The sequence below is a fragment of the Heliangelus exortis genome, chromosome 2 (genome assembly GCF_036169615.1).
Source record: "Heliangelus exortis chromosome 2, bHelExo1.hap1, whole genome shotgun sequence".
NCBI classification, from domain to species: Eukaryota; Metazoa; Chordata; class Aves; order Apodiformes; family Trochilidae; genus Heliangelus; species Heliangelus exortis.
Window position 1 is genome coordinate 128,980,862 of NC_092423.1, and position 25,678 is coordinate 129,006,539.

Below are 25,678 nucleotides of genomic sequence, written 5' to 3' on the forward strand. Positions count from 1 at the left end.
AGCACTGAGTGCTTGTACCTCTCCTTGGTAAGGTCTGCTTATTTTGTCAACAAGACAATGCATTTGCACTGTGAGTAAAGAAATCTGTACTCCAGGCCCTCTCTACAGGAAGGACGTTGAGGTGCTAGAGTGTGCCCAAAGAAGAACAACAAACTAGTGAAGGGTCTGGAGTACAAATCTTATCAGAAGCCAGCAACCCACCAGCCAGCAACTGTCTCATCTTGTTAATTTTTCTGCCAGCTTCATAAGTCTCAGGCTCCTCTCTGCATGAAGGACCAGCAGAAATCTGGATTAGTGCCAGCAGGAGCTCTGCACTAGTACCAGGTTTGTGCTTCCTCAGGAAGAGCAGGATCAAGGACTGGGTCCTTTGTCTTCTAAATGGATGATTATACTTGTAGGCTGGAAAAAAATGACAGACAAGACAGTGTCTGTCCTTGCTCTTCATCCATGACCTGGGTGAACCTACACTGCTGCCTGGTGGTGGTAGGTGAGACCTGTACACAGCTACCAGATCTGGACGTTTAAGGGACTTGGATGAAGGTCTAGGTACCTACCCAGAACCTCATTTTGATGCAGACAGGGAGCTGGAGGAACTATCTCGTGCTGTGGGATGCTCCTCATCATGTGCTGGACTGATGGCACTGGCTAAGCCTCAGAAAAGTGGTTGCAATATTCAGTTGCACTCCCAAACTCTCTCTGTCAGGTTCAGAAATGCACTTCTGGTATCCTGACTGTGACCTGTAATGATTTCAAGGGAAGTGCATATGAAAAGACCAAACATACATAATTTTTTTTCTCCCAGAATCTCTTTCCTTCTGTTCGTGTCTTAGGAACTTCTTATATCTTCTTCTTTCCTTCCTTTTCTACTCCACCTTTCCTTACAGTTATGCATCTTCATTAATAAATTGTGTATCTCTGTAGAATTCTTGGTTGACATGAATGTCACTTCTGCTCTAAGATGCCTCTACTTGCTACAGTTTTGCTTTTAAAAATTAATTTCTCCTTTGAAAAAAGGATTTTTTTTTAGAGATATGTGAGCAAATGTACACTGCAGCTATTTGTACAAAACCAGCCTGTAGGACAGAAAAGAAGATACTTTGCCTACAGATAAAATCATCACCACCAAAACAGTCTTCTGGTCAAGACTGCTTCTGGTTTTTGAAAATTCTCAGAAAAGTTAAACTGTCTGTTTCTCATGTCTGTGTTTGGAGGTTTCCCACAAGAGCCAGAGATTTCTTTCAGCAATGGATGAATAATGCATCTGACCCTATCTCCATTCACTTCTCACCCTGCCTTTTGAGATGCTCTGCATGAGGTAGATGGCAAATTAACTGAACCAAGCTCTGAATTTACCTGCAATCATTTTGATGTGTTTCTCTTTCAGATATGTGCATTGCCACAGCAATTTCTCTTCTTATGATTCTGATATGTGCAATGGCTACATATGGTGCATATAAGGTAATTCATTATATTTGGGGAAGATGTAAATCAAGTGAACTATAGAACTCTGTAGAAATAAAATGAAGAACATTTCTTTTTTAATAATTTATTGTTTAGTTGCTTAGCCAAAAACTGAGAGGGGAAAAAGAAAAAAGTGAAAGATGCAGCAGCACTGATTGCTTAGATCAGTGGTATCCCAGGGCCTCGTGCTGCCCTGTTGTGTTGACTGTCTGCAGTTCAAATATGAGTAAGCTCAGAGCAAACTGTGAATTCAGAGAATTCACTCTTGTACCTACTAAAATTAAGGGAATTTTTTTCCCATCTACTTCCCAAGCCTGCAACTTGTCCCAGCATTAATCCTGATAATTAGGGGGGGAAAGTATCATGTGGTTTCTAAATATCCTATTATAATGAGCTGTAGGATTTACACCACACATATTATCACAGTTCAGCAGCCAAACTGGCTTGGCCAGTCTTTTTGGCTGAATCATGTATCTTCTAACTGATTGAACACTGCATTGTGTCAGATACTCCTTAATTTTTAGTACAGGAAGTTATATATCCTTCTATTATAACTTCTGGCTGATGAGTTTTTATTTTATTTCCTTTTTAGCAACATGCAGCTTGGATCATCCCTTTCTTCTGCTACCAGATCTTTGACTTTGCTCTCAACACATTGGTTGCCATCAGTGTACTTGTCTATCCCAGCACAATCCAGGACTACCTACGTCAGCTGGTAAATCATTTGATGTTGGGAACTTTGAGGGAAAAAAACTGCAAAGTGCACTGTTTGTCCTGTATTTCTAGCCAACAGTTTTCTGTTGACTTCTGTGCAGTCCTTGAAAAGCCCTTCCAGTCCTTGATAGTCTGTATTAAATATCTTTGCAAAGTTACATTACTGGCATAGAGTATTTGTGCAGAACTCAGGAGTTTCACAGTGTTGTGAAGGTCTTAGCACCACTTCAGTTAGAATGAGACTCATATTGCAAGACCCTGATAATGAGCAGTTGCTGTTGGATTTGGAGTTACTGTGTTTGAATCCAGTGGCTTATTTTTGATGGTATTTCAAGGATGTTTTGTTGGTATTTAATTCATTTGGTGGCTTTAACACAGATTTCATTGGCCAGGAGTTTTTGTTAGAAAATATTTTTTTATTCTGTCTTAGGAACAATTAGAAGCTTCCTTTTTGCCACTGTCTACTTTGGCCAAACATCTGTATCTAGTATTGCATAAGTTTAAAAGATATGATTGCAGCCACCTAAAGTAAAAACAAGAGCCCGCTACCCTTTGCCTTATCACAGGACCATGAGCCATGTCTGACAAGGTTCAAATGGAGGTGCAGGGCCCTGGAGAAGCCAACACGGTGGCTGTGTCTGAAAATCTGCCTTGAATACAGATTAGCTCTGCTGTGAACTTTGTTATGTGGATGGCAGACTAGCTAGGGTAGTATAAATAACAGGTAATAAGAAACAGCAGGCAGGTAAGTAGCCACACAAATCTGTGGGAAGAGGTAATGTGTCAAGCCAGTGGGAGCTGGGATGCATCAGGAGCCTGTTATCCTTCATCTTATTTAACACCTGCCTGCTGATGCTACACTGGAAGATCAGTAGAGAAATAATTGAAAAGGTTCTCAAGGGTATGAGTGGAAATGAGCAAATTATGACCATAGCTTGGTGAGTGCTTGAAGCTGGCACTGCCACAGGCTGGAGCCTTCCTGCCCATCAGTTGCCTGACATAGAATCATAGAATTGGCTGGGTTGGAAGGGACCTCAGAGATCATCAAGTCCAACCCTTGATCCACTACCACTGCAATTACTAGACCATGGCACTGAGTGCCACATCCAGTTTCTTTTTAAATATCTCCAGGGATGGAGAATCCACCACTTCCCGGGGCAGCCCATTCCAATGTCTGATCGCCCTCTCTGTAAAGAAATTCTTTCTAATGTCCAACCTAAACCTCCCCCGGCACAACTTAAGACCGTGCCCTCTTGTCTTGTTGAAAGTCGTCTGGGAAAAGAGACCAACCCCCACCTGGCTACAACCTCCTTTCAGGGAGTTGTAGAGAGTGATGAGGTCTCCTCTGAGCCTCCTCTTCTCCAGGCTGAACAGCCCCAGCTCCCTCAGCCTCTCCTCATAGGATCTGTGCTCGAGTCCCTTCACCAGCCTCGTTGCCCTCCTCTGGACCTGCTCCAGGACCTCAATCTCCTTCCTGAACTGAGGGGCCCAGAACTGGACACAGGACTCGAGGTGTGGCCTCACCAGTGCTGAGTACAGGGGCAGAATCACTTCCTTGGACCTGCTGGCCACGCTGTTCCTGATACAGGCCAGGATGCCGTTGGCCTTCTTGGCCACCTGGGCACACTGCTGGCTCATGTTCAGCTTCCTGTCAATCCAGACTCCCAGGTCCCTTTCTGCCTGGCTGCTCTCTAGCCACTCTGTCCCCAGCCTCTTGCTTCTCTTTTGCTTCTACTTCAGTGCCAGAGATGGTCTTGTGGCAGTGCAAGTGTGGCTGCTGGAACTCCCTTCTGCCCCCCAAACAGGAGCTGTAACCAGGTTTTAATCAATCTTGGACAATGTGCAAGAATGTGAGGAGGGCAGGAGCAGGCTGGGAGCTGCATACCAAAAAGCCCCTGCTCTGCCACTGAAAACCTGGTCCCACATCTGTTGCTGGATCACTAGAAGGGCAAAGAGCAGCTGATTCTCTCAATACATCTGCTGAAACATTACTGTTGTACCTGCAGATAAAAAAATAACAGTCCCTTCCATAAAAGAAATATGAGGAGCAGGCCTTAAAAGGTTTTTGGAGTGGTGCAGCAGAACACCTTGTTAGCCACATTGCTGCTCTGGAGCATTAAAATCTCTGGTTGCACACATCTTTGCCTTGCTGTTGTAAATCATTTTCCAGACTGGTAGCAAAATGCTGCAAGACTTCAGGAGTGCTGAACTGTCAGTTCTCAAAAGGGCAAGGGGGATTTCCAGGATAATTATAGGCTGATTAGCCTGACATTGCTACCAAGCAGAATAATAACAGAAGGGCTGAGAGGAGAGTCAATTGATAAAGGATCAGACCAGAGGAATATGATTAATGGCTACCAGCATGGTTGCACGGAAAATCAGTCCTGCAGGCAAACTCATTTTCTTTCTCTGACAAGATTACTGCCTTTTCCAATAAAGATGGGCAGGGGCATAATAGACTTTCATGAGATGTTTGACTCTACAGCATGATGCTCAGAGCAGCAATAAAGCCCTAGATCAATAAAGGATGTATCAAATGGATTAGGAGAGGTTAGCTGGCAGACTTGCAAACGGTAAGAGTCAAGCCAACCATCTGCCAATAAGTTTCTATTTTGGGTAGAGGAAGGTCTCCAGGAATCAGCAGCAGATTTCATGCTCTTCCTGAGTTCCATTAATAACCTTAGGACCCAAGAGGCCATTCACAAAGGCCAACGTCAGCCTTGGGAGAGCTTCCCCAGGCTCACTGTCCAGAGGGATCAAGTACTCTAGAGGGAAGTTGTGAGCAGGAGCCTAATCTAGCTGTTCAGTGTCATCCTCTGAAAGATCCTATCCCAGCATTGCCCAAAGTCATCACGTTTCTGCATTTTCCATAGGCAGTATTTGTGACTTTTCCCAGCAAAATAATTTCTAATAAAACCTATGGCTGACACAGAGGTTAACCAAGAAGTAAATAACACTAAGGATGGAGCCATTAGTCAGAGGGAACTGGACTGACCGAGAACCTGTGTTCAGTCATTAATTCCTGCTACATTGCAAAGAAATGTCAAAACCCGAGGAATACAGATGAGCATGCAGTATGGCAACTGTGTCTGTGATGCTGTGACCCTGTAAGCAGCCTAGGGAACTAAGTGCCAAAACAAGAGTCCCGAGGTTTTTTTGCTATTTGCAAAAGCTGCTCATGGGATTTGTGGACCAAATAAATCAGCAATTAATAGTAGCAGAGAGGAGGCTTCACTTCTCAGTTGGTGACAGGTTTCATCTGTCTATTTATGCCCTCTGGTTGTAAAGACCAATGCTTAAAAGTCAGAGACCATGCAGGAAAGTTCCTCCTAAAACTATATAAAAGTTGGATACATTGTTGTGTAATGAGAAACAACCAGTTTTTCCTGCTTTTTTTTTTCTTTCTTTTTTTCTTTTCTTTTTTTCCTTCTCTTCTTTTTTTTTTTTTTCCCCCTAAGGAAGGAGAGCAAAAGGTAATGCCATAGAGTTTTCATATGCAGAATAATGAGGTTTTAAAAGGCTGATCAAATTAGAGGAGAGGCATAATGATAATAAGTATCTAACAGCTAGTCCAAGTTAAGTTAATTTGAAAACAGAGTCATTTCTGTATTATCACTCACAGTGATAATTAGTGCTTGGCAAAAATTACCAAGAGCTGTGCTGAATTTTGTACAGTTAGTATTACAACAAAATACAGTTAGTATTCAACAAAGTTTTGGAGCTGTTTTGAAGCTGTTCTGCACCTGCTTTCAAGCTGCCTCCTGTGTTCCCAAGCACAGTGGTCCCAAGCACAAGTGGCTAATCAGGAACTGCTCGTACCCTTACTCAGAAAGGCCATATCAGTTGGCAGGAGGCTGTTGCACTTGGTTTGGAGCAAATAACATCTCTCTGAGAGGGCAAAACTGAAAGAGAGAAGCGAAAATCATATTATGATTTATTTTAATCTGGTATCAGACACAGACACACAGCATGATGGAACACAAGATGAAACTAAACCCAAGCTTTTCAATTTTTTTAGCAATAATGCCATCAGTGCAATGCTAGTGCACAAATGTTTCTAAACAGGCTTGTACCCATGGCCTTGTTTTCCTGCCTTTCAATAATATTCATGGTAAACAGTTCTGTGATCTCAAGCACCACCTTTATAAAAAGACTGCAGTTAATACCCTTGTCCCTGTAGGTGAGGTCTGAGTCATGACAGCTGGGTGTGATCCCTCCTGATGATTTATAAATAATCCCTAGAGTCATCTTGCCCTCACCTCCTTTGCAGAGGTTTGCCAAGGCAGACAGAAAGCAAGGGTTGTGTGTCTTCTGGCATTCTTACAGTTTTTGTTCCTCTAAAACTGCTTTGAATTTGGGGACTGATATTTCAGGGAGTCCAGCTCCATAAGGGAAATGAAAAATCCTAATTGTTCTTCAAATCCATTATTGAATATCTGGAAGATGATATGCATTAGGTAATGGAATATATTTGGCAGTCTCAGAAGAACAGTTTTTTCTTTTTCTAAGGTGAACCCCCTATGTTTTTGACCATTTCTACTCTCCTACTGGAATTCTGCTCTCTATTCACTTTGGTGCACATCTGCCAGATTTCAGTCTATCAGTAATGAGTTGCAAGCTACTGTGAAACCCTCCATGTACTTTTATCAGGATGATAAATTAGCACCTATCCATAGGTTAGGCAGAGTCCTAGTTGGAAGTGTTGCAATTGTAAATACAGAACATTTTGTTCACAGGGTATTTGGCAATATCCACCTACAATGGCTGCTTCTCTCAAAGGCACAAATGTCTTTGGAAACTTTTTGTTGCCTTTTAATGCCCAGTTGCACACAGGTGTGCCCCTTAGTTCCCAGAAATTGCAAGACTATCTCACCATGAAGGGTCATATAAAATAAATAGATGTTATAAATCTAGCATTTGAAATGTTGTATGATGATCACATGATAAAATTTTGCAAGGGTTATGCTGGATGTCTTGGTCATTATCACTGTCACTGGAAAAGCAGAAACCTTCACATACAGTAAATCCAGCATGTGTAAATTAAAAATCATTTGGTTCTTGGAGCAGTGGTGGGCTAAGCTAGTTCTTATCTTTAGCCCCACTAAAACTTTGATTGGCTTTCTAAAGCCTTCAAATTAAACACTTCATCTTTTGTCATTTGATAACCATACACAAAATGAATTGAAGCAGAGGTGCAGACAAGGCTGTTCTGCCAAGCTTGTTTTTTATTAAAGTCCAAGACTGTAGCAGTTAGAAAATAAAGAAAACCTCAAAATACATTAAACAACTTTACTATGGGACTACCTGCAATGCTGCTGTCTAAACAATTCAGGTGGTATCAGTCATGCTTTTAAATCCTAGAGGAAACCTTTGAGAGAACATAATTAAATCTAAGGAAATTTGTTCTAAAAAGTAAAGCTTAAAAAAAGGAATATCCTTACTGCCATTTTTAATGCCATCCTACAATTCCAAAGAAATACTGCTGGCTTCAGAGCAGAGCTTTAAAAATTCTGCAGTCACATTACTGTATTGTTTCAGTTTTTCTAAGACTCTAATACTCAGGATTGTAACTGTTGAATGAGAATCCACACCATCTTTTAAAAGTGGACTGTTTGTGGCCCAAGGAGAAGGAAAATGTGCAAGTTTATGCAAGCAGGCTGAAGGAATGAGAAAGGGCTTCAGCCCTGGACTTTTCATTCTTCTTGTACATAAGTACAATATCTATGCAATAGAAATAGAAATATATAGCAATATAAATATACTTTCCATGCAAGTTTTAGCTTCTTTTTGAGTGTCTAATAGAGATTTTCTATGTATAAGATGGTGGGTTTTTTTCCTAAATTGAGTTTACCATGTATATTATTATGAATGCAACCCTTTCTGCATCTGTGACAAAGTTATAAGTGACACTTCAATTATGGCTTTAGTATGCCAGTGCCACACCACTGCAAGTGCCTCTTGTTTGTATAGAAAATTTCATCATGACCTACTGAAAAATCACTCCTGTATTTCTAGTGACAGGCTTGATTTTCTCCATCCAGTCACATTTCAGTCTCAGCTTCATCAGATCTTGCACTGAGCATCTGACACTGAGATTTTTGGTCACAGCATTGAGCCTGGTGCCCAGGGCCTTCCCAGCAGGAGGATTTCTACTCCTGGTCTCTGCAAACCCCCAGCACAGGAGCTGAATTTCTCTTCTCACCACATACACCCACATTGGTGTTAAAGCTCATCACTGCAGAGAGGCAATGGATCTTTGATTCATCTGAACCACTGTGGGTACCCGTTTTCCATGGGAGTGAATGAGATTTTGGGAACAGCTACTGCCATGGGAGGTTCCCCAGGGCCTCCTGGTGGCCCCAGCTCCATGATGGTGCCTGCTGAGATGCCTCTCACCAACTTTGTGCCCAAAGTTGCAGGTTTTAAAAACTGCTTTTCTTACTGCACTGAAGGAGTCTGTAGTTGTGAGTCAAGATGAGGCTGCACCTAGGCCAGCCTGGGCAAGCAGGGTTAATCATCTCCTGATCAGCAGATGCTACCAGCCCAGTTAGCAAACAATGGGAGTTTCTTCCTTGCTGACCTGATGCCCATGGCTATGAAGCCCTGAAATCTTTCTGTCCCACACAGCAAGGGCAGCTTAAGGAAGGGCTGGCTTCAATTTTCACACCCTGCACCAGGATCTCCCTGACACGTGGGTCAGGGGTGACAACCACATGGATGCAGAACCCACTGCCTCACTGGGACTTGCTTACACCTCATTTCTCTTCAGAGCAGAGAACCAGAAAGCTGAGCCTGAAGGGATCAAGATGCAGAATTTGCTCCTCACATGCTGTCTTGCTGCTTTCAGTCCTGAATTATTGTCCTTTTACCTGAAACACTGCTCATGTAACAGGGGACCAGGCACTGCTCGGCATCATGTGCTGCTCCTAGACTTGTCCAGGGCTCATGGCTCCAGCAGATGTTCCTGCTCTTCAGTCTTTCTTGGGTCACTTTCCTGCCTTCCTCCTGCGCCTGTGCAAGTCCCAGTTGAGTTGATGTCTGGAAACAAGCCATTAGGTTGTGGCCAAGACCAAACTATGCAGTCATTTAGTCCTTGACCAAAATACCCCAAAAACAGAGTGTGGGAGTACCAAAGCCTCACCAGGAGCTTTTTAGTATGTTCACAAACTCATTTGACTGGGTTTTAAATGGTAGGTCAGTACTAAAAAAATTATTTTGAGGCAGATTGACTGTACCTGTCCTTAACTGACTTGGTGTTGGACTTACACTTAGACTTTGTATGGCTCTCTCCTGCAATCAGGAGGGCAGGCTGTGGCATTAATACTTAAATTTTCTGCATATAAGGTTTGTGTTTATTTTTCAGTGCATTTTTTTCTTGGCGTCTCCTCTTGCTTTCTTGGTCTCTGGGTGACCATATCCACTATATTTAGCAATAATGTTCTGTGGAAAAAAAAAAAAAAAAGAAAAAGGAGCAACTTACTGAATTAGAGCAAGCTGGTTTCCTACAAAAGCTCTACCCCAACAAAGAAGATAACATGATAAAAACCTCAGCCATGAAATTCAGAACAGGGACAGAAACATTGCTCTCAAGAAGCGGAAAATGTGCTTATGTAAGGTTTATCTGCAAACAGTTACAGCTGCTGTTGATGTTAACCACTCTGAACAGTTCATGGAAGCACTAAATAAAGAGCTATTCTCACTAGCAGCTGTCCAAAAAAAAAGGGAATTTCCTGGTGCACTGGGCCGAGTGTTGGTATAAGGGGTATTAAGGAGTTACACCATCACAGCCAAGAACACAGTTATAGCTGGGTCTGGTTAATTGTCCTGACAAGGCTGCAGGGCTGGCCTGGCTAAGTAATTAGACCCGTAAGGGAAAAGGGGGCTGTGTGTGGAAGGGGCTGATGCATTCAGTTATAATGAGCTACTGTTGCAGCAGAACTGTCTTTTGTGGAGAGCAGCTCTGTCTCTGAACAACGGTTTATTCTAACTGAAACAGGAACTTGTGCTTTGCAATATTTTAAAATGATTTGGAACATTCCTTTTAAAGGGTGTGCTTTCTTTAAGCAATACCAAACGCACTGAAACTTTTTTAGCCCTGAACTGTTTCACTACTGTAAATCACTAGAGCCTATACTAAGTAGGAAGATTATTTCTGTCACCTCCATTCTGTGCATGAGGTAACAGAAGGACTTGGAACACATTTTGGTTTGAAATCATGACACTGTTCTCCCATGGGACCCATGCCTTCATAAAGCAACCACATGAGCAGCAGCACTAACAAGTGCTCCTGAAATAGTAGTCCAAATTTAGCCAAAATAAGATGGAAGAGAATAGATCCAATGTTTTGGGTTGCTTTTTTTTTTTTATCAAATATTTAAGTTAAAGGTTCACACTGCGCAGCTTCTTCTGCTTTGACTTTCTGGAAGGAGCTGGCACTGGTCTTTGGCAGCCAGTTCCAATGATTAGTTGACAAGGACAGGACTTACCTGCTGTTGCCCAGGATGGTAGTTTTCCAGCTGCAAAGCTACCAGAGGAAAGTCCTTTGCTGGTTTGAGTCAGATACAAACCCAGTGTGCACAGAGGAAAAGACAGCCCCCCACCACATGCAAAGAAAAAAGAAAATCCCTCAGCCCTCCAGGGATTATTTGGCAGCTGAGCCTTCACAATGCCTGTTCAAGCCAAACTTACTGAAACTGCTTATTGATGCAGGGAGCTCCTGATTTAGTAAATCACAGAAAGTTTTGTAAGCTGTTAATTATAGAGTGCACTCTCTGAATGGCTCTTAGATGACTGGTGAGATTAACTCGCAGTGTTTTGCTTATTTTTGTTTCTGCAGCCTGCTAATTTTCCCTACAAGGAAGAGATTATGTCCGTGAACCCTACGTGTCTGGTTGTGATTATCCTCCTTTTCATAAGTATCATTTTGGCTTTTAAGGTAAGTGCATTACTGTGTATAAAATATACTTCTAGTTGTGGGTGGAATGTCCCTTGCTGGGAGGTCTGGCTTTAGAAGAGATCTAGGGAACTACAAACCATGCAGCCTGACAGCTACACAAAGCAGAGATAGACATCATGGAAAAAAAGCAGAAAATCTCATAGACAAACACAGGAACATATATAGGCCACAATGGGGCAGCATGATGCTTGTAGGGGGAGCTCTTGACACATAAATCCTTTGAAGAGTTTGTCATCTACAGACAAGCCTGTAGATACAGACTTCTTAGTTTATCAAGAGGTGTTTGGCAGAATCTCCCATGAAAGGCTTTAAAAAACACCCTAAAATACACAGGGACTAAAGAGAAGGTTGTCTTATAGTCTGTAGCTAGGAAATAGACAATAAGGATAAATTATCAGCCTTTACAACAGCAAGGCCCATGCTGTTTGGTACATTAATAAAAAAATCTGTGAAGGGGAGAGAAATCTAATGACATTTTTACACAGTGTCATTGAAAATAGGGAAAAAATCAGCCAAGAAAGCTTTGCAAAAGGATCTCATGGCCCTGAGTTACTGTACAATGAAATGGCAGGGAAACTTAGTGGTGATAAATTCTAAGTGATGGGCACAGAGGAAGCACAGTTTTGTTTCACAGACACTGCAGTAGACTCTGAACTAAGCCTGACCACCTGAAAAAGGGATCTTGTAGCTGCAATAGATAGACCTGTGAGAATATTGCTAGCTGCTCAGTTCTAGTCAGACAAATAAATCAAATACTAAGAGTATTAGGAAAGGAACAAAAAATACTGAAACCAAAGGTGTCTTTGCCAGTTTTGCTGCCTACCACATCTAGAAGCATGCATTCACTTCTGGTGCCTGGTCTCTAAAAGGATGTTGTAGAGCAGGTAAATAGATCCAAACAACCCCTTCTGGGAGGGATAATGTAAAGGACTGTCACACAAGGCTACAAGGTGTGATGATTTATTTGCTGTTATGCAAAGCTCACCAATGAGAGGGCTGGAGGTGGCACGCAGCAGATGAAGAGGTGTATTATCACCCAGTGCATCCAGAAGGTTTCTTGTGAAATCCCTGCACTCAGGTTTGTGGTTGAGCTAAGCCAACCCCCACCTGCTGCATGGATTAGGAATTGAAAAGGAGCTCAGAGTCAGATCAGACAAATCAAAGTGTAAAAACCAACCACCTATGGCTCAAGTAATCTCCGGGGCCTTGGATGTCTTGGAAAGTATGCTGATATGTTTGACCTCTTTTTGTACCCTTCTGCAAGTTTCTTGCAGTGCAGTGCTACCATTCTTTTGTTTCTTGTGTTGGGTTTTATTTAATAATAGTTCTTGTTCCTTTTCTGCAGAGCAATTATGCATTAGACTAGGGAAGTCCCACAGAGCCTCAGTGACAACAGGGATGTTGCTTCCAGACAATACATTTGATGACATGAACAGAGAAATCTACTGTGAAAAAAGAGGTTGATTAGATTATTGAAGCTACTTCCAAATTAAAAAAAAAACAACCCAGACAGAGTATTTTAAGGTAGTATTGGAAGTGATATTCACTTTCTCCTGTGGTTTAGAAATACAGTCTAGCCTTCTGGCTTTATGCATTCACAGTTGTACTGTTGATTTTGTTTGCACCTTTAAGAAATATGTATGAAAGTAATAAAGATGTAGATCTGCCAGGTGCCACAAGGGACATGCTCTTTAAATTTCTCAGATGCAAGCATTAGCTCATTTTTACCCCAGGTGGGTCTGGTATTTCATTAACTAAGTACAGCAAAAAAGACTCAAGCTTATAAGAGAAATACAGCTGAAACTGGAATGGTAAAAATACTACAGAAAAACCCAAACCAAACCACTAAGAAACAACCCCCACTTAATAGTGCAAAAGACTCACTTAGTTCTAAAGTGATAAGCGTGTATCTTTACAAAAAAATATGTCTCATATAATGCTCATTACAAAACTATGACTCACACATAAACACATGCTTAATTCTAGTTAGCATTTTCATTTGAGTTTCTTGTGTTTTCAGAAGAGCTGCTATGCAGATTTATGCAATCTGCTCCATGAAAAGAAAGCTGGATGCTATCAGATGCATCACACTTTATCACTGATAGACTTAACAGATGGTACCACATTTATATTCTGAAACTGAAAAGTTCCTGTGCATAAAAATAAGCTCGAGCATCCTCTCCCCCTGGAGTTTGACTAGAAATAGGGAGAGAAAACACAACATTGTAACTTAGAAAAAAACTACAGTAGGAAAAGCTGCATTCAGGTGGTGGGAAATATGAAACAGAATCACATTAATTCCTCAGAAACATTTGGCATCGTGACACTTTTGTTTTGGCTAGAGCAAAAATCAAGATGTAGCAGTATCATATGGTGGGTTTGTGCTCTGCAGTCATGGGATTGTGAAAAGGGAAGGGGGACCAGAGAGGGTGGTAAGAAATTGAACCAGCTAACCACACAAAAGCACCTGTCTTTTAAGTCCTTAGGGTTTACTTGGATCTAAAGCAGCTAATAGATTTTTGAGGTGTTTTCATGCAGAATCTTTCATAGTAGAGCAAAATGAGATATACCATTTTCTGTGTTTGTCTAGAAACTGAACCAGAATGAACAGAACCACCATGAAATATTGGTTCTTCCTATCTGGCTGAGGAAGGGCATCCAACAGCCTAAGTGGGTTTATATATATGTACACAGGACTTCAAATGGAATATAGCCAACACAGTGGCTTTTAAATTGCTCCCTTCTCTGCAGCTGGTTTGGGAAACAGGGCCACAGCTTCCTCTGGCCAGTCCCAGCTGCTGAGACAGAACTGAGGCTTCAACTTCCCTCTCCACACTGTGGGTGAAGATGCCCAGGCTCAAATTAGCCAGGCTCAGGCAAGCACAAACACAACCAAAATGAACCCTTCAGGCTGCCCTGAGCTGCAGCTGGAGAGTATGGCCTCCTCTTCTTTTTTTGGCATTTCTTTTCCCAGAAAGGAGGTAGTAAGAAGCAGTTGCCTGTTGGGCAGCCAAAAGGTATTCCAGTTCAGTGAGACAGGCTGGTCTTCAGCAAACAGAATATTGACCCTGATCTCCGTGCCCATAACCTATGTGTACAAGATGTCAAGTGTGGGAATGAGACCACTCAGCATGTGCTGGTGTCCTCACCAGGTGGGAAAGGATGATGCACAGTGTAGTTTTATGCTCCTCCTGAGAGATTTAGTGTGGGATGCCCCTGGCAGGGCAATTCCTGACCTGCAGCATATCTCCTCAGCATCTGCTGCCTCCCTGCAGGGATGATGGAGCAGCAGTCAGGAGCATGAATGCAGTGCCAAAAGCAACGCTCTGACTCCTGCTCCCAGGAAGAACCACAAGGTTGCCACCTGCTCTGTGAGAACCAGGGACAGATCCCAGCACTGGGCTTGCTGGTGGCAGGGTACTTGGGAAAGAAACACCTCTAAAGCAGGGATCATTTGCTTTAAATTGTGTACCCCACTATATGTGAGACTGTGAGCTATCAGGTGATGGCCTGTGTCAGGTGCCATTTAGAGTGTTTCAGGCCAGTGGTTTGGCTTGACATCATTCATTCTTTTCCATTACACCATTTCTGTGCAGTTTTAAGGAATGGTTCTTGTACAGAATATACATGTTCTGTTGTCCTGAGAGGATGGATTTAATTTCAGGTTTCATCAGCACAGCAACCCAGTGCTTCTCCTGCATCACCATCTCATGAAATACTCATGGCCAACTGGTCTGCCATCCGCATCCCACTACTATGAAATCCTCATGTAAATTTCAGTTTATGTAGAAATCTTTATCTCATTTCTACCAGTTGGTGAAGGTCATCTCGGCTCTGTCAATATAAGATCCAAAGCCTGGAGAAAAAGCAGGACTCAGTGTAGACAGCTCCTAACCTGAGGGGGCTCTGTCGAGTCTGTGGCATTCATCCAGTGCTTGCTGCCAGCCAGGGAGCTTCCCAGAGGGCTGCTGTGACCCAGATCAGCACAGACTTTCCCTTGCTGTGTTACAAGACATGGCAGGATAGAGCAGCATCTTATTTCCAGAGACATGCCAGCAGTCAGTTGGTTGGACACGTGTCTGGTGAGCAGAAGCCATGCCATACATTACTCTTGTGAAGCGAGAGGCAGGGTTAAGAAGTTTTGTGGGTTTCAGTTTCTCAGGGGCTAAATTCAGATGGGAAGACTGAAAAGTGGTGAAAGTAGGCACAGTGCTCCTTTCCACACTCAGCCTTTCTTATGCCCCTGTCCTTCCACATGGTGGCTATTGGGGCTGCCCCCCAAAATGGCTTCTGCCAGCAGCCTGTGCTGTGTGAGTACCACTAAGAGTGGATTAGGCTGAAGTAATTTAATTGCTTTTCATAGACCCTGTTCCAAATGTGAATATTGGCTTCCTGAGAGAAATATTGATGTATTTATATACTGTGTGTCCAACCACACATTTTAAAGCAGTATTTGAAACCTCAGCCAAGTTTTTCAGGAAAAAAATTGATAACTGAATCACTGAACAGTGCTGCAGCATCAGTATGAAACAATGATTAGGAACAAGTCTGAAGAAAAAGTTGCAAGTTGAGGAAAATGAGTATCCATGACTCACAATTAGCAGGCCAGCAGCACGTGTCCAAAGCACTTGGACAAGGACAAGCTCTGAGCAGCCACCACTCTCAGCTGTATGTGGGTCAGTGTCTCCGGGCCAATTACTTGCTGTGTGCTGGCCAATGACCTCATTAATTCAAGGGCTGGAACAAACCTCACTCACTGAGAAACAGCCACACATGCAGGAGCAGGGCTGGTTAGAACTAGGGATCAGAGCTGGGGAAGCTCCAGGGGTCCACTGTGGGGTTAAATGTGTTTTATTGTCCACATGCAATGGAGTGGGAACATTTTAAAAATAACTCTCCCACTAGCTTCTCCCAGAGCAGACTGGATTATCTGAAACAGGGTTTCCCTCAGTTTGTGTTTTGACAGGAGTATAGAAATGGGTTTGTAAATAATTAACCTTAATGTAAAGGGTTTCATATGAAGATGGGATGTGGCCACACAGAAGTGTATTGTGTTGTCCCTGCTCTGTACCAGGTCTTAAGCCTTTCTCAGACAGTCTTATGCCTTTCTCAATGTGAGCACTGAAAGCTTCTGAACTACTTAGTACTATTTATAATTAACAAAGACATTTCATTTAATTCTGGAAAAAGTGCAGTTCTCTGTGTATGTGTCTTTACCCCACGTTTCAGTAGCCTGAGGCAGGTTTGCATAGCTCAGGCTGTAGAGCCAGTATAACCTCCCCCTGGGGCTTAGCTTGCTCCAGAAGCCTTTTGTTCTCTCTTTTGATAGTCAAAAGTATTGTCAAAATCTTCTACACCTCCAGGGTCTGTAAGATGCTGTAAAGAAGAGGAAGTAAACTTACTGGGTTTCAGCACTCTCGGCCCTGAGGAAAAAACTCTGCCTGATCTGCAGGCAAGCCATCAGTGTGTCATGTGGCACCCCAAAAAACACACCCTGTGTGTGACAGCTCTGGAAATGGAGGAACCAAGGGCCAGCTCAAAAGGATAAGAGGCTTTTGGAAGGTCGTCAGTGCAAGTGAGTCACATTTTTGTGACTCACTCAGAATGAGTGATGCAAATCCGATCAGCGCTGGCAGTTTAATTTGCACACACTCACTTTGTGAAAGAACTGCTGTACAGAAGCTACTAAGTAAAAATATAAACTGGGCACCATCAAATGACATTGCACTCCTCATTAATGTTGTGTGTGACTACGTGGGAAGCAGAAAGCTCCAGAGAGAACTATTTAGTCCCACAGCCTTGTTCCTGGCAGTCTGAGGATCTTACTCCTGCTCCTCCAAATGTCTGCCTCCTGTCTTTCTTCCAGTCAGTTTGCTTATCACTGCTGGCCAAACTGGAATCTCTCCTGATGGTGAAGATGATGATGGGTGAGAACACTTTGCCCCAGAAGTTAAAAAAAATGTGGAGACAGCTATTTGTTTGCCAGGCCTACCCAGAGTCAAGTGAGCTCCAAGAACAAAATTACTGAAGTTTATGATCCTGCAGTTTAATGCTGCAATAAGGTTTTTTTTTTCCTTTATGCTGAAAAAATGAAGTGTTGGTAATAACTTTTAAAAGGTCAGAAATAATTTCAGATTTCAATAAAAACTTTCAAACTGTCAATTTTTTCTAGTCAGGCAAGAATAGGAAGAACCCAGACCATCAGTCATATAGAATACATTGATTTATTGTCAGATTAAGTGAAACAGTATTGAAACGATGCAGGTGAGATATAGAATGATCACATCATCATTGGGCAGGTTTCTGTTCACAGGACAAGGAGGGTTTCCTGTAATTTTCTTGATGAGTCTTCATTCCTCAGCTTGCTTATGCTCTTTTTACCAGGATTTGCTTCCACTTTCTAAGAGTACAAAATCCCAGTAGACAACATTTAAATACCCTTACCATAGAGGAACCAAAACTGGTTTTTATTTACTTCTTCCTGCTATCCCTGAGACATTCTGCATCTGCATCACTTTCTCTTTATATGTCACAGTCTAACTTCTTCTTTTATTTTATATCATAAAACTTGCCCCTGCTATTATTAAAGATCTCAAGCACAGTAACAGCGTGTCAGACTGAACTCTTATCTCTATTTCTAGAGAAATGTAAGAAAGCAAACCAGTGTATGGGACCTACTGCTTTTAGTAAAGTTGAGGTTATATGCACAAAATATTACGTTAGCTTTATCCGGGCCCAAAGCAACTGTTTCTTTTCAAAACAATTTGTCTACATTAAGTATGCTATAATATAGAATATCTAGAATAGTAGACTTCATTCAGATAGGTCTAGATTCAAGAATCTCTGCTTAGATGGAGTAGCTCATAGTGCAACTCAGGTCTCCATAATCATATCCAGAACCATATAATCACAGAATGGTTTAGGTTGGATGGGGCACATCAAGTTCATCCAGTCCAATGCCCCTGCTGCATGCAGGGACACCTTTCTCTAGACCACGTTGCTCAAAGCCCCATCCAATATGAACTTGAACACTTCCAATGATGGCATATCCATAATTTCTCTGGGCAGCTTATTCCAGGTTCTCAGTACCTCATCATAAAAAGTTTCTTCCTTATATTCAATCTAAATATGTCTTCTTTCAGGTTAAAACCATTGTCCCTTGTCCTCTCACTACAGGCACTGGTAAAAAGGCTGTTTCCCTCTTTCTTATAAGTCCCCTTTTATACACTAAAAGGCCACAGTTAGGTCTCCCCAGAGCCTTCTATGCTCAAGTCTGAATGACTCCAGCTCTACCAGTATGAGGAACACTGCTGGACTACTTACAGAGCCTCTACTCTTACTTATAGTCACTGCAACCAGCAAAGTGACCGCTCCCACGCTTCTTTCAGGCTCATATTCTTATTTACGTAAGAAAAATTTATATGGTTTATATGCTGCACAGAATAATAAATCTCTTTTCTTTGCAGGGTTACTTGATAAGCTGCGTGTGGAACTGTTACCGATACATTAACAGCAGAAACAACTCAGATGTGTTGGTGTACATTACCACCAATGACACTGCGGTAAGGATATCAGACCCCAAACATTTGCCTAATATTATGCTTCTGATAGCTTTATTTTATATTGATTTCTAACTAACATCTTTATTTTTTTGAGTGTCCATCTGTTGGTTATGTTTCGGCTTGAGATTCAAGAGGCTATAGTTACAAATCAGATGTGTTGCTGGGTTTATTTTATGCACATAGTCTGTTAAACAATCTGTTAAGCATAAACTACAGCTTACCTTGTGGCCCCAGGAATCACCCCAGTTGTGACCTCTCCAGCTGTGTGATTACCTGGAAAGGGAGGGGGAATACTGATTAAGAGCTGGGTATGCCATGGTCTACATCTGCTGTGAAATGTGGATTTAGCTATAGAAACTGATTTGGGACACTCAGCATCTGGTGTAGTGCTTTACACACTCAGAGAGAGGAGCTAAAAGGCAACAAAAGTACAGTGATTTGTCTCCCAGCACATGATGAGTTTTGTAGATAAAGGAGACAAGGAAATAAAGATTGATGAAAGAACTGTATAAAAATATTCTAACATCATAGAACGGAAGGTGTCAGTTCACTTTATAGTAGTTTGGTGCTGACATGCATACCAGCAGGGTTTGTCTGCTAAGCAATGTCTTGCTTGTTGCAGAAGGCACTGAAGGAATATAAGAAGACAGAGTCCCTGGGAAGAGCTAGTTCTGTGTGCAATAGTATCTCCATGGAGCTCCTGTGTTCCACCCAAACTACACACTAAAGGCAATGTGCCAGATTGGTCCCTGGAGTGACTCCATTACCTTACGTAATGAGGGTCTTTACATCATTTACGTATGAGAATGAGAGCAGAATGAACTTGGGCCTTTGGATCATCTGAGTAAAATATCAGGATTGCCTTCCTCAGGTTTTCCTAATCGTGGGTGGTTTCCACATGCTGAGGTTATTAAAGCATCAACTTTAAAACATTGGAATGAGCTATTCCTCTGCAGCCATAAGGACTTAGAAAATGATTACTACTTCTACACGAAAGTTGTAACACTTGTATAGTAATTTGTCTTTAATACCTGCAGCTTTAAGAAAACCATAAGTTTTCTTAATCAGAGTTGACTCTGATCAAAGCTGGCAACCAGGACATTTAAGTATAAAAAAATAGGTTTATTGAAAGCTAAGAGGTATTACTGTGTTCTTTACTGGAATATATTTTCAGTAAAACCAGGAGTTTTATGTGAGATAATGTCTGTAGCTCTTTTTTTTCAGCCTGTGGCTAGTTGTAACTCAGCTTCAGACATTGCTAACTCTACAACCCACAGAACTGGCAGGCTGGGTTGTGGGAGAGTGTCAGATGGATTATCTGAGAAACTACTCACCAAGGCTTTTTAAAAGCTACATTAAAACCACCTTCTCCACTGCTCCCTTTGCAAAGAAAAAGACTGGATTTAAGAGATGGCTGATTCCTCTTTAAAAGATACCAAAATTCCTCTTGGTACTTTCATATTTACTAATCACCAAAGTGCTTTTAGATTTCTCATCATCTTGAAAGCACTTGGAAAAAGGAAATCCTTACTAGGTGGAATGCTCTGGCATAAAGAATAGGAAGGGTCCACAGTTACTTGCTGGCTGCAGCAGCTGTGAATGCTTCTGAGCTGCTTGCATTACAGGTGTCTTTCTTGAGAAAGAAGGAAACTTCTTTAATATAGAGTGCTAGGATTTGGTTCAAAAGAATAAGAAGCTGTGATGTATATAATTTGTTCTCCAGAAAGTTGTTCTGAAAATAACAGGATTATGTTTTGGTTTACTGCATTTTTCAATTTGCCACTGGCAAGGTGTGTAAGCACACTTACACCTCACATCCAGATCTGATGAGGAGAATGGATAGCTCTTTATGCACAGCCACGCTGGCCTCCTTCATGTTCCTTGTCTCTCTGTGTTCAGGAAGTCCTTGGTGGGTCTCACAATTAGTTCTCCCGGTTTCTGTCTAAAACAAGTCCATCATAACCGTGTAAAATCATACTTAGAGTGTATAGGTCTCAGCAGCAGTATTTATCCATCTTCTTGGCTTGTCATGTGGTGGAAATCTGTTGCTAAGTCCTTCCAAGAGATGAGCTTTTTTCTGTCCTCACCCAGGACTGTTCTGCCAACATTGGTCACTAGCACTCTCCTGCATCTGTTTTACCTTCTTTTATGCTCCTCCTGATATCCTCTCCAATGACCCCTTTCTGTTACCAACCACCAATTCAATAATACTTTATTTAAAAAAATATTCAGCTGCCTCTCTGCCTTATTAACTGTCTCATTTTCATTCTACTAAAAGCCGTAAGAACACCTTAAGTGTGAACTGATTTGGGAGGGTGAAAGGCCCAGCACAGAAATTTCCAGTAAATTCCCCCTGGTCAATCTGGTTCTTATAAATAATGCCCATAGATCTGAACTGTAACTAACCTCACAACTACAGCTACACAGATTACAGCAGGTAATCTGATTTTTGTCATTTAGTGTAAATGGTTTTTGCCATCCTTTTTGCAAGTGTGCCATCTGGACATCCACGCTGTTGCAGGCTGTGAACAGGATATTCTGGCTGTCCCTGTTAGCTGAGAAGTCCTCCTTCTGTGGCCCTTGATCAAAGCTTGACACCAGGTGAACACACCTGGCTTTGCTCCATGAACTGACTGTGCTATGGGGTGGAGGAAAGAGCTAGTGCTGGGCAGGGGAATGGCCTGGATCCCAGATGGTGGGAAGATGTGACCCTCTTATGTTCCAGGCCTGATAATGCCAGGACCTGGGGATCCAGCTATCCAGCTATGTACCTCAGTCACAGCAGAGCTACTTGAGGATATTATCAACCTTCTCCAAGTGTTTTTCCAAAATATCTCTTCCCTCAGATTCTGGAGGTATCTTGTAGGACATTTTGGCATGTGGCAAGGTGGCTCCCTCACAGTGGACCATAGTAACCTGAAGATTATTTTTTCCACTTTTCCAAACCAGGACTGCTTTTTCCTGCCAACTTTTCAAGCACATCATGGTTGAAGACTGATTTTCTACACTAATTTAAACTGTGACAGTAGTACCATGGAAATGTTTGTCCAATTTGGAAAGACTGCCAGCATACAAGTGCAGAAGATAACCCAAAGTTAGACATTTTGTTCTCCAGAGCAAGAAAAACTCCTTGATGCTCTTGGACACTTGGGTTGTCATTTTGTTTATTTTTAATTCCCACTGAAGTCAGTCAACAGAAGTTTCATCTCTGGTCATGTTGCCAGTGGGGATAAAATGTAAAGCTGTAAATCTCTCTTCAAAGTGGGATTTAGATACTTATGTACTTTATCAAATCACACCAATAGATCCTATATGATGTGTATTTATTCTCAGTGGTTACTTGCTATTTTCAGTGCAGATGTATTCCTTCTGTGGACATGACATCAACTAAGTAGACTGTGGTTAATCTATCAACACTTTTGTTTGCTCTCCCTTTCTCAAAGCAACAGACTATTTGAAAAGTGCAAAGTTAGGTCTTTCATTTCTGCTGGATGATTTGTCTAAGAGGAAGACTATTTGGCAGAGCCGTTCTTTGTGTTATACTACATGTGTGGAAGGTGATTAATATGGCTATGGATGGAGAGAAGGACCCTTGGACTCATACCCATTAAACTGACTGAAGTGTGAGATGAACCTGAGGCAGATAAACCATGAGTAAGAGCTCTTCTTTCTGATAGGTGCTTTCAGACCTGTTATTTCCAACTACTGAGGCAGTTTGGGGATGGTACATGTCAGAGCAGAAAACAACTGGAGAAAAATCCTGTTTTAAATATATTTTTCATAATGTGGCACAAAAATTTTACAAACTTGGCAGTGTTCTCCAGGTAGCTGCTCTTCATGGCAGTTCCTATGCATAACATTATTACTGGGCCACTAGACCAGAGGCAGTTCCCTTGGACATACCTGTAAAGTGAGCAGATGAGTACTGCTGGCATTACTCTCTGAGCCCTTCCAAGGACCTCCTGGAGAAAAGTGCTGAATTGCATCATGCTGCCTGTTAGTTCTGTTGCTCAATGCTATTAGCTAATCACAACTCTTGTTATAGTTCTCACCTATTACTAGGTAGCTGCTGTCAGAAGCCAGCTGTGCTGTTTGGAGCAGGCCATCAATGGTGTCATTTTGGGACAAATAGCCTCTGAAGTTTAAAAATAAGATTTCCAAAACCTGTTCACTTGTCATTACAGTCAGTACATTTACCTTAGAAGTTAAATTAAAAGATCAAAATATACATGTTATTACTTTTCCCCAATAGATTTTTATTTTAAACACATAAACTGTATTTATGTTTACAGCTCAAACACTGGAATTGTTCTAATACATGAAAATTCATAAGAAATTTGCAATAGAGACAGACAAATCTGTTCTGGTTGTTCATAATTAGATTAAAAAGCAGACATGAAATAGGGATGTGTAATTTAAATCTTCCACATCTTTTTGGATTCCTAATTGGGAATGTTGCAATGTAGGAAAACCCGGAGTGTTATAAATTTGCAGTCTTACTTCACAGGCCCTTTTTTCTAGCAGGGTTGATTCATAACCAACTGACAGCTGCTGTTTTGTGGGCTTCAAAAAACGAGTCTTAAGTCTTCAGCATAATTCCAAGGATATCTATCAGTGTGTCGAAAGCCCATGACAGCTTAAATCCCTGTTGGCAGGGATATATGGGTGTATCAGCTGAGCTGCGTGTGAATTTTCCAGGTTAGGCTCAAGTCATAGTTACAGTGCAAGGAAGGATCACAGACTCACAGAATCAGCCAGGTTGGAAAGGACCTCTGAGATCATCAAGTCCAATCCTTGATCCACTGCCACTGTGGTTCCCAGACCATGGCACTGAGTGCCACATTCAGTCTCTTCTTAAAAACCTCCAGGGATGGAGAATCCACCACCTCCCTGGGCAGCTCATTCCAATGCCTGATCACCCTCTCAGTAAAGAATTTCTTCCTAATGTCCAACCTAAACCTCCCCTGGCAGAGCTTAAGTCCATGCCCTCTTGTCTTACTGAGAGCTGGCTGGGAGAAGAGACCAACCCCCACCTGGCTACCCCCTCCTTTCAGGGAGTTGTAGAGAGTGATGAGGTCTCTCCTGAGCTTCCTCTTCTCCAGGCTGAACACCCCCAGCTCCCTCAGCCCTTCCTCACAGGTCTTGTGCCTGCATTCACTCAGGCAGATGTTGCTCAAACAGGGGAAGGCAGCAGGGTGCAAGAGGCCAAGTCCCGGCAGCAGCAGGGAACCACACTGCGGCTTTCCAGCCCTCCTGGGAAGCCCGGCCCCTCCGCAGGGCTGTGCTCCCCACGGGTGGTCCAGCTCCAGCACGAGCTCATCCCGTATCTCCCCATCCCATCCCATCCCATCCCATCCCCGTGTGCTGTGCAAGGGAGGAGCACCCAGCTGCTGTTTTTTTGCTGAGGGTGTGACAATTATTTGAGAGATCAGACTTCCTGCAGTTATTAATGAATGGCTTCCGGTGATTTCTGGGTCATTCTTTCAGTCTGATTTCTGTTCTCTTTAATGACTTCCAACAAGCAATTGCACTCTTTCCATGTGTCCCTTAGGACTCCTTATGGAGTCAGGACCGTCCTCTGCTTTCTGTCCCAAACTGTGCAGACTTTGTGGTTTTGAGCCCTGTAAAGTGAGGGCTGTTAAGTGGGCATTTATGCACCAAATTTAGAAGATCTGCAAAAGTTGTGGGAGGTTGATGGCTCCATTACAGATGTGAGTTACTAACATTAACAGATTTTTATGTAAACAGAAGACTTTTCCCTCAATCTGTCAGTTCATCACCTTCCATGACACTAGCATAGTATTATTGTGATTTGGTTATAAACAAAGGCTTCCCTTCAGCATTCACTGGGAAATGCCTAAATACGCTGTGCAAGAAAAATTGTATTTTATATGGCAATATTATGCCTTACTTTTTGATAGTGGTACCAAAAGAATATCTTTGTGTAAAAATAAAAGCTAGTAGAAAATATGTATGGAAGACAGAACTAGGAACTGGTCATGTCAAGATCCTAGATCTTATTCCTCCCAAATGTTATAATGAGGCTTCAAAATCTACCTCCAAACTTTACAGCTGGGTCATGTCTCTGCTGTGGTGCCAAAAAACTGACACTGGGTCACCCTCTGCCCCTCGGTGTATAGAGAGGGAAAAATGAGAATGGAGAATCAGAAAAATGAGATGAAGATGAGACAGAAACCTTTCCAGCAATATCTGCAAGGCAAGCACAGTCTGATAACCATGCTCCTGGAGGATCACCAGTCCTGTTAAACAATTAGGGTGCCCCACATGAGCTGTTCCTAGGTTCCAGTCTTGTTAACTCTTGAGTGGGGTACACAGTGTAATCATAAGAGGAGATAAGGTTAGAAAGAGATGCAGGTTAGTAATTTAAAAGTCATTTCAAAGATGTGACTGTCACAGTCTCTGCACTCAGGGCAACACATCTACTATTTGTTACATAGAGTCAAAGTAGTTTTAAAATCTTCAGTACTGATGACAATGCAGGCAAATTACCCCTGAGAATGTTCTCATCCAGCAAATGATCATTTTGAAAAAATTAAGGAAAAATTAGAAAGATAAATATGTTCTATCTGTACAAAATCATGATACACCACTAGAGATACAGCAGTAGACAGCTGGCCAACATGTAGGAAAGACTTCTGTGGCCTGAGGTAGACCATATACCTCCTCACCTTTGAAAGGAGAGGGTAATTGCACCATTATTCTGAATGACTTTTATGAGGTTGCATATGATGTAAAAAGACAATAGCTTCCTGAATTCAATTTTCTTCCCATGCAAGAGTAATCATAATCTGTCCCTAAATATTGCTGTGTCCCAGTAATATATGCATCTATCTGGAGCACTAAAAACATTGGGCTGCTTCATTACAAAAATCCATAAAGTAGTGTAAAGTTTCTTAAATAGAGTCTTGGAAAGCTGGTGTCTTGGAATAAACAAGGAGTTTTGTCAAAGGAAAACAAAACATAC

At 42.1% G+C, this 25,678-nt stretch overlaps 1 protein-coding gene across 1 annotated transcript in view; it reads left to right on the plus strand.

Annotated features, from left to right (window-relative positions):
• Positions 1-25,678, plus strand: part of LAPTM4B (lysosomal protein transmembrane 4 beta) — a 59,437-nt gene that overhangs the window by 22,714 nt on the left and 11,045 nt on the right. Inside the window, exons 3-6 of the mRNA XM_071738043.1 lie at positions 1,385-1,458; positions 2,054-2,176; positions 11,012-11,110; positions 18,598-18,693. Coding sequence (XP_071594144.1) covers positions 1,385-1,458; positions 2,054-2,176; positions 11,012-11,110; positions 18,598-18,693 — 392 coding nt within the window. The remainder of the gene's footprint in view (positions 1-1,384; positions 1,459-2,053; positions 2,177-11,011; positions 11,111-18,597; positions 18,694-25,678) is intronic.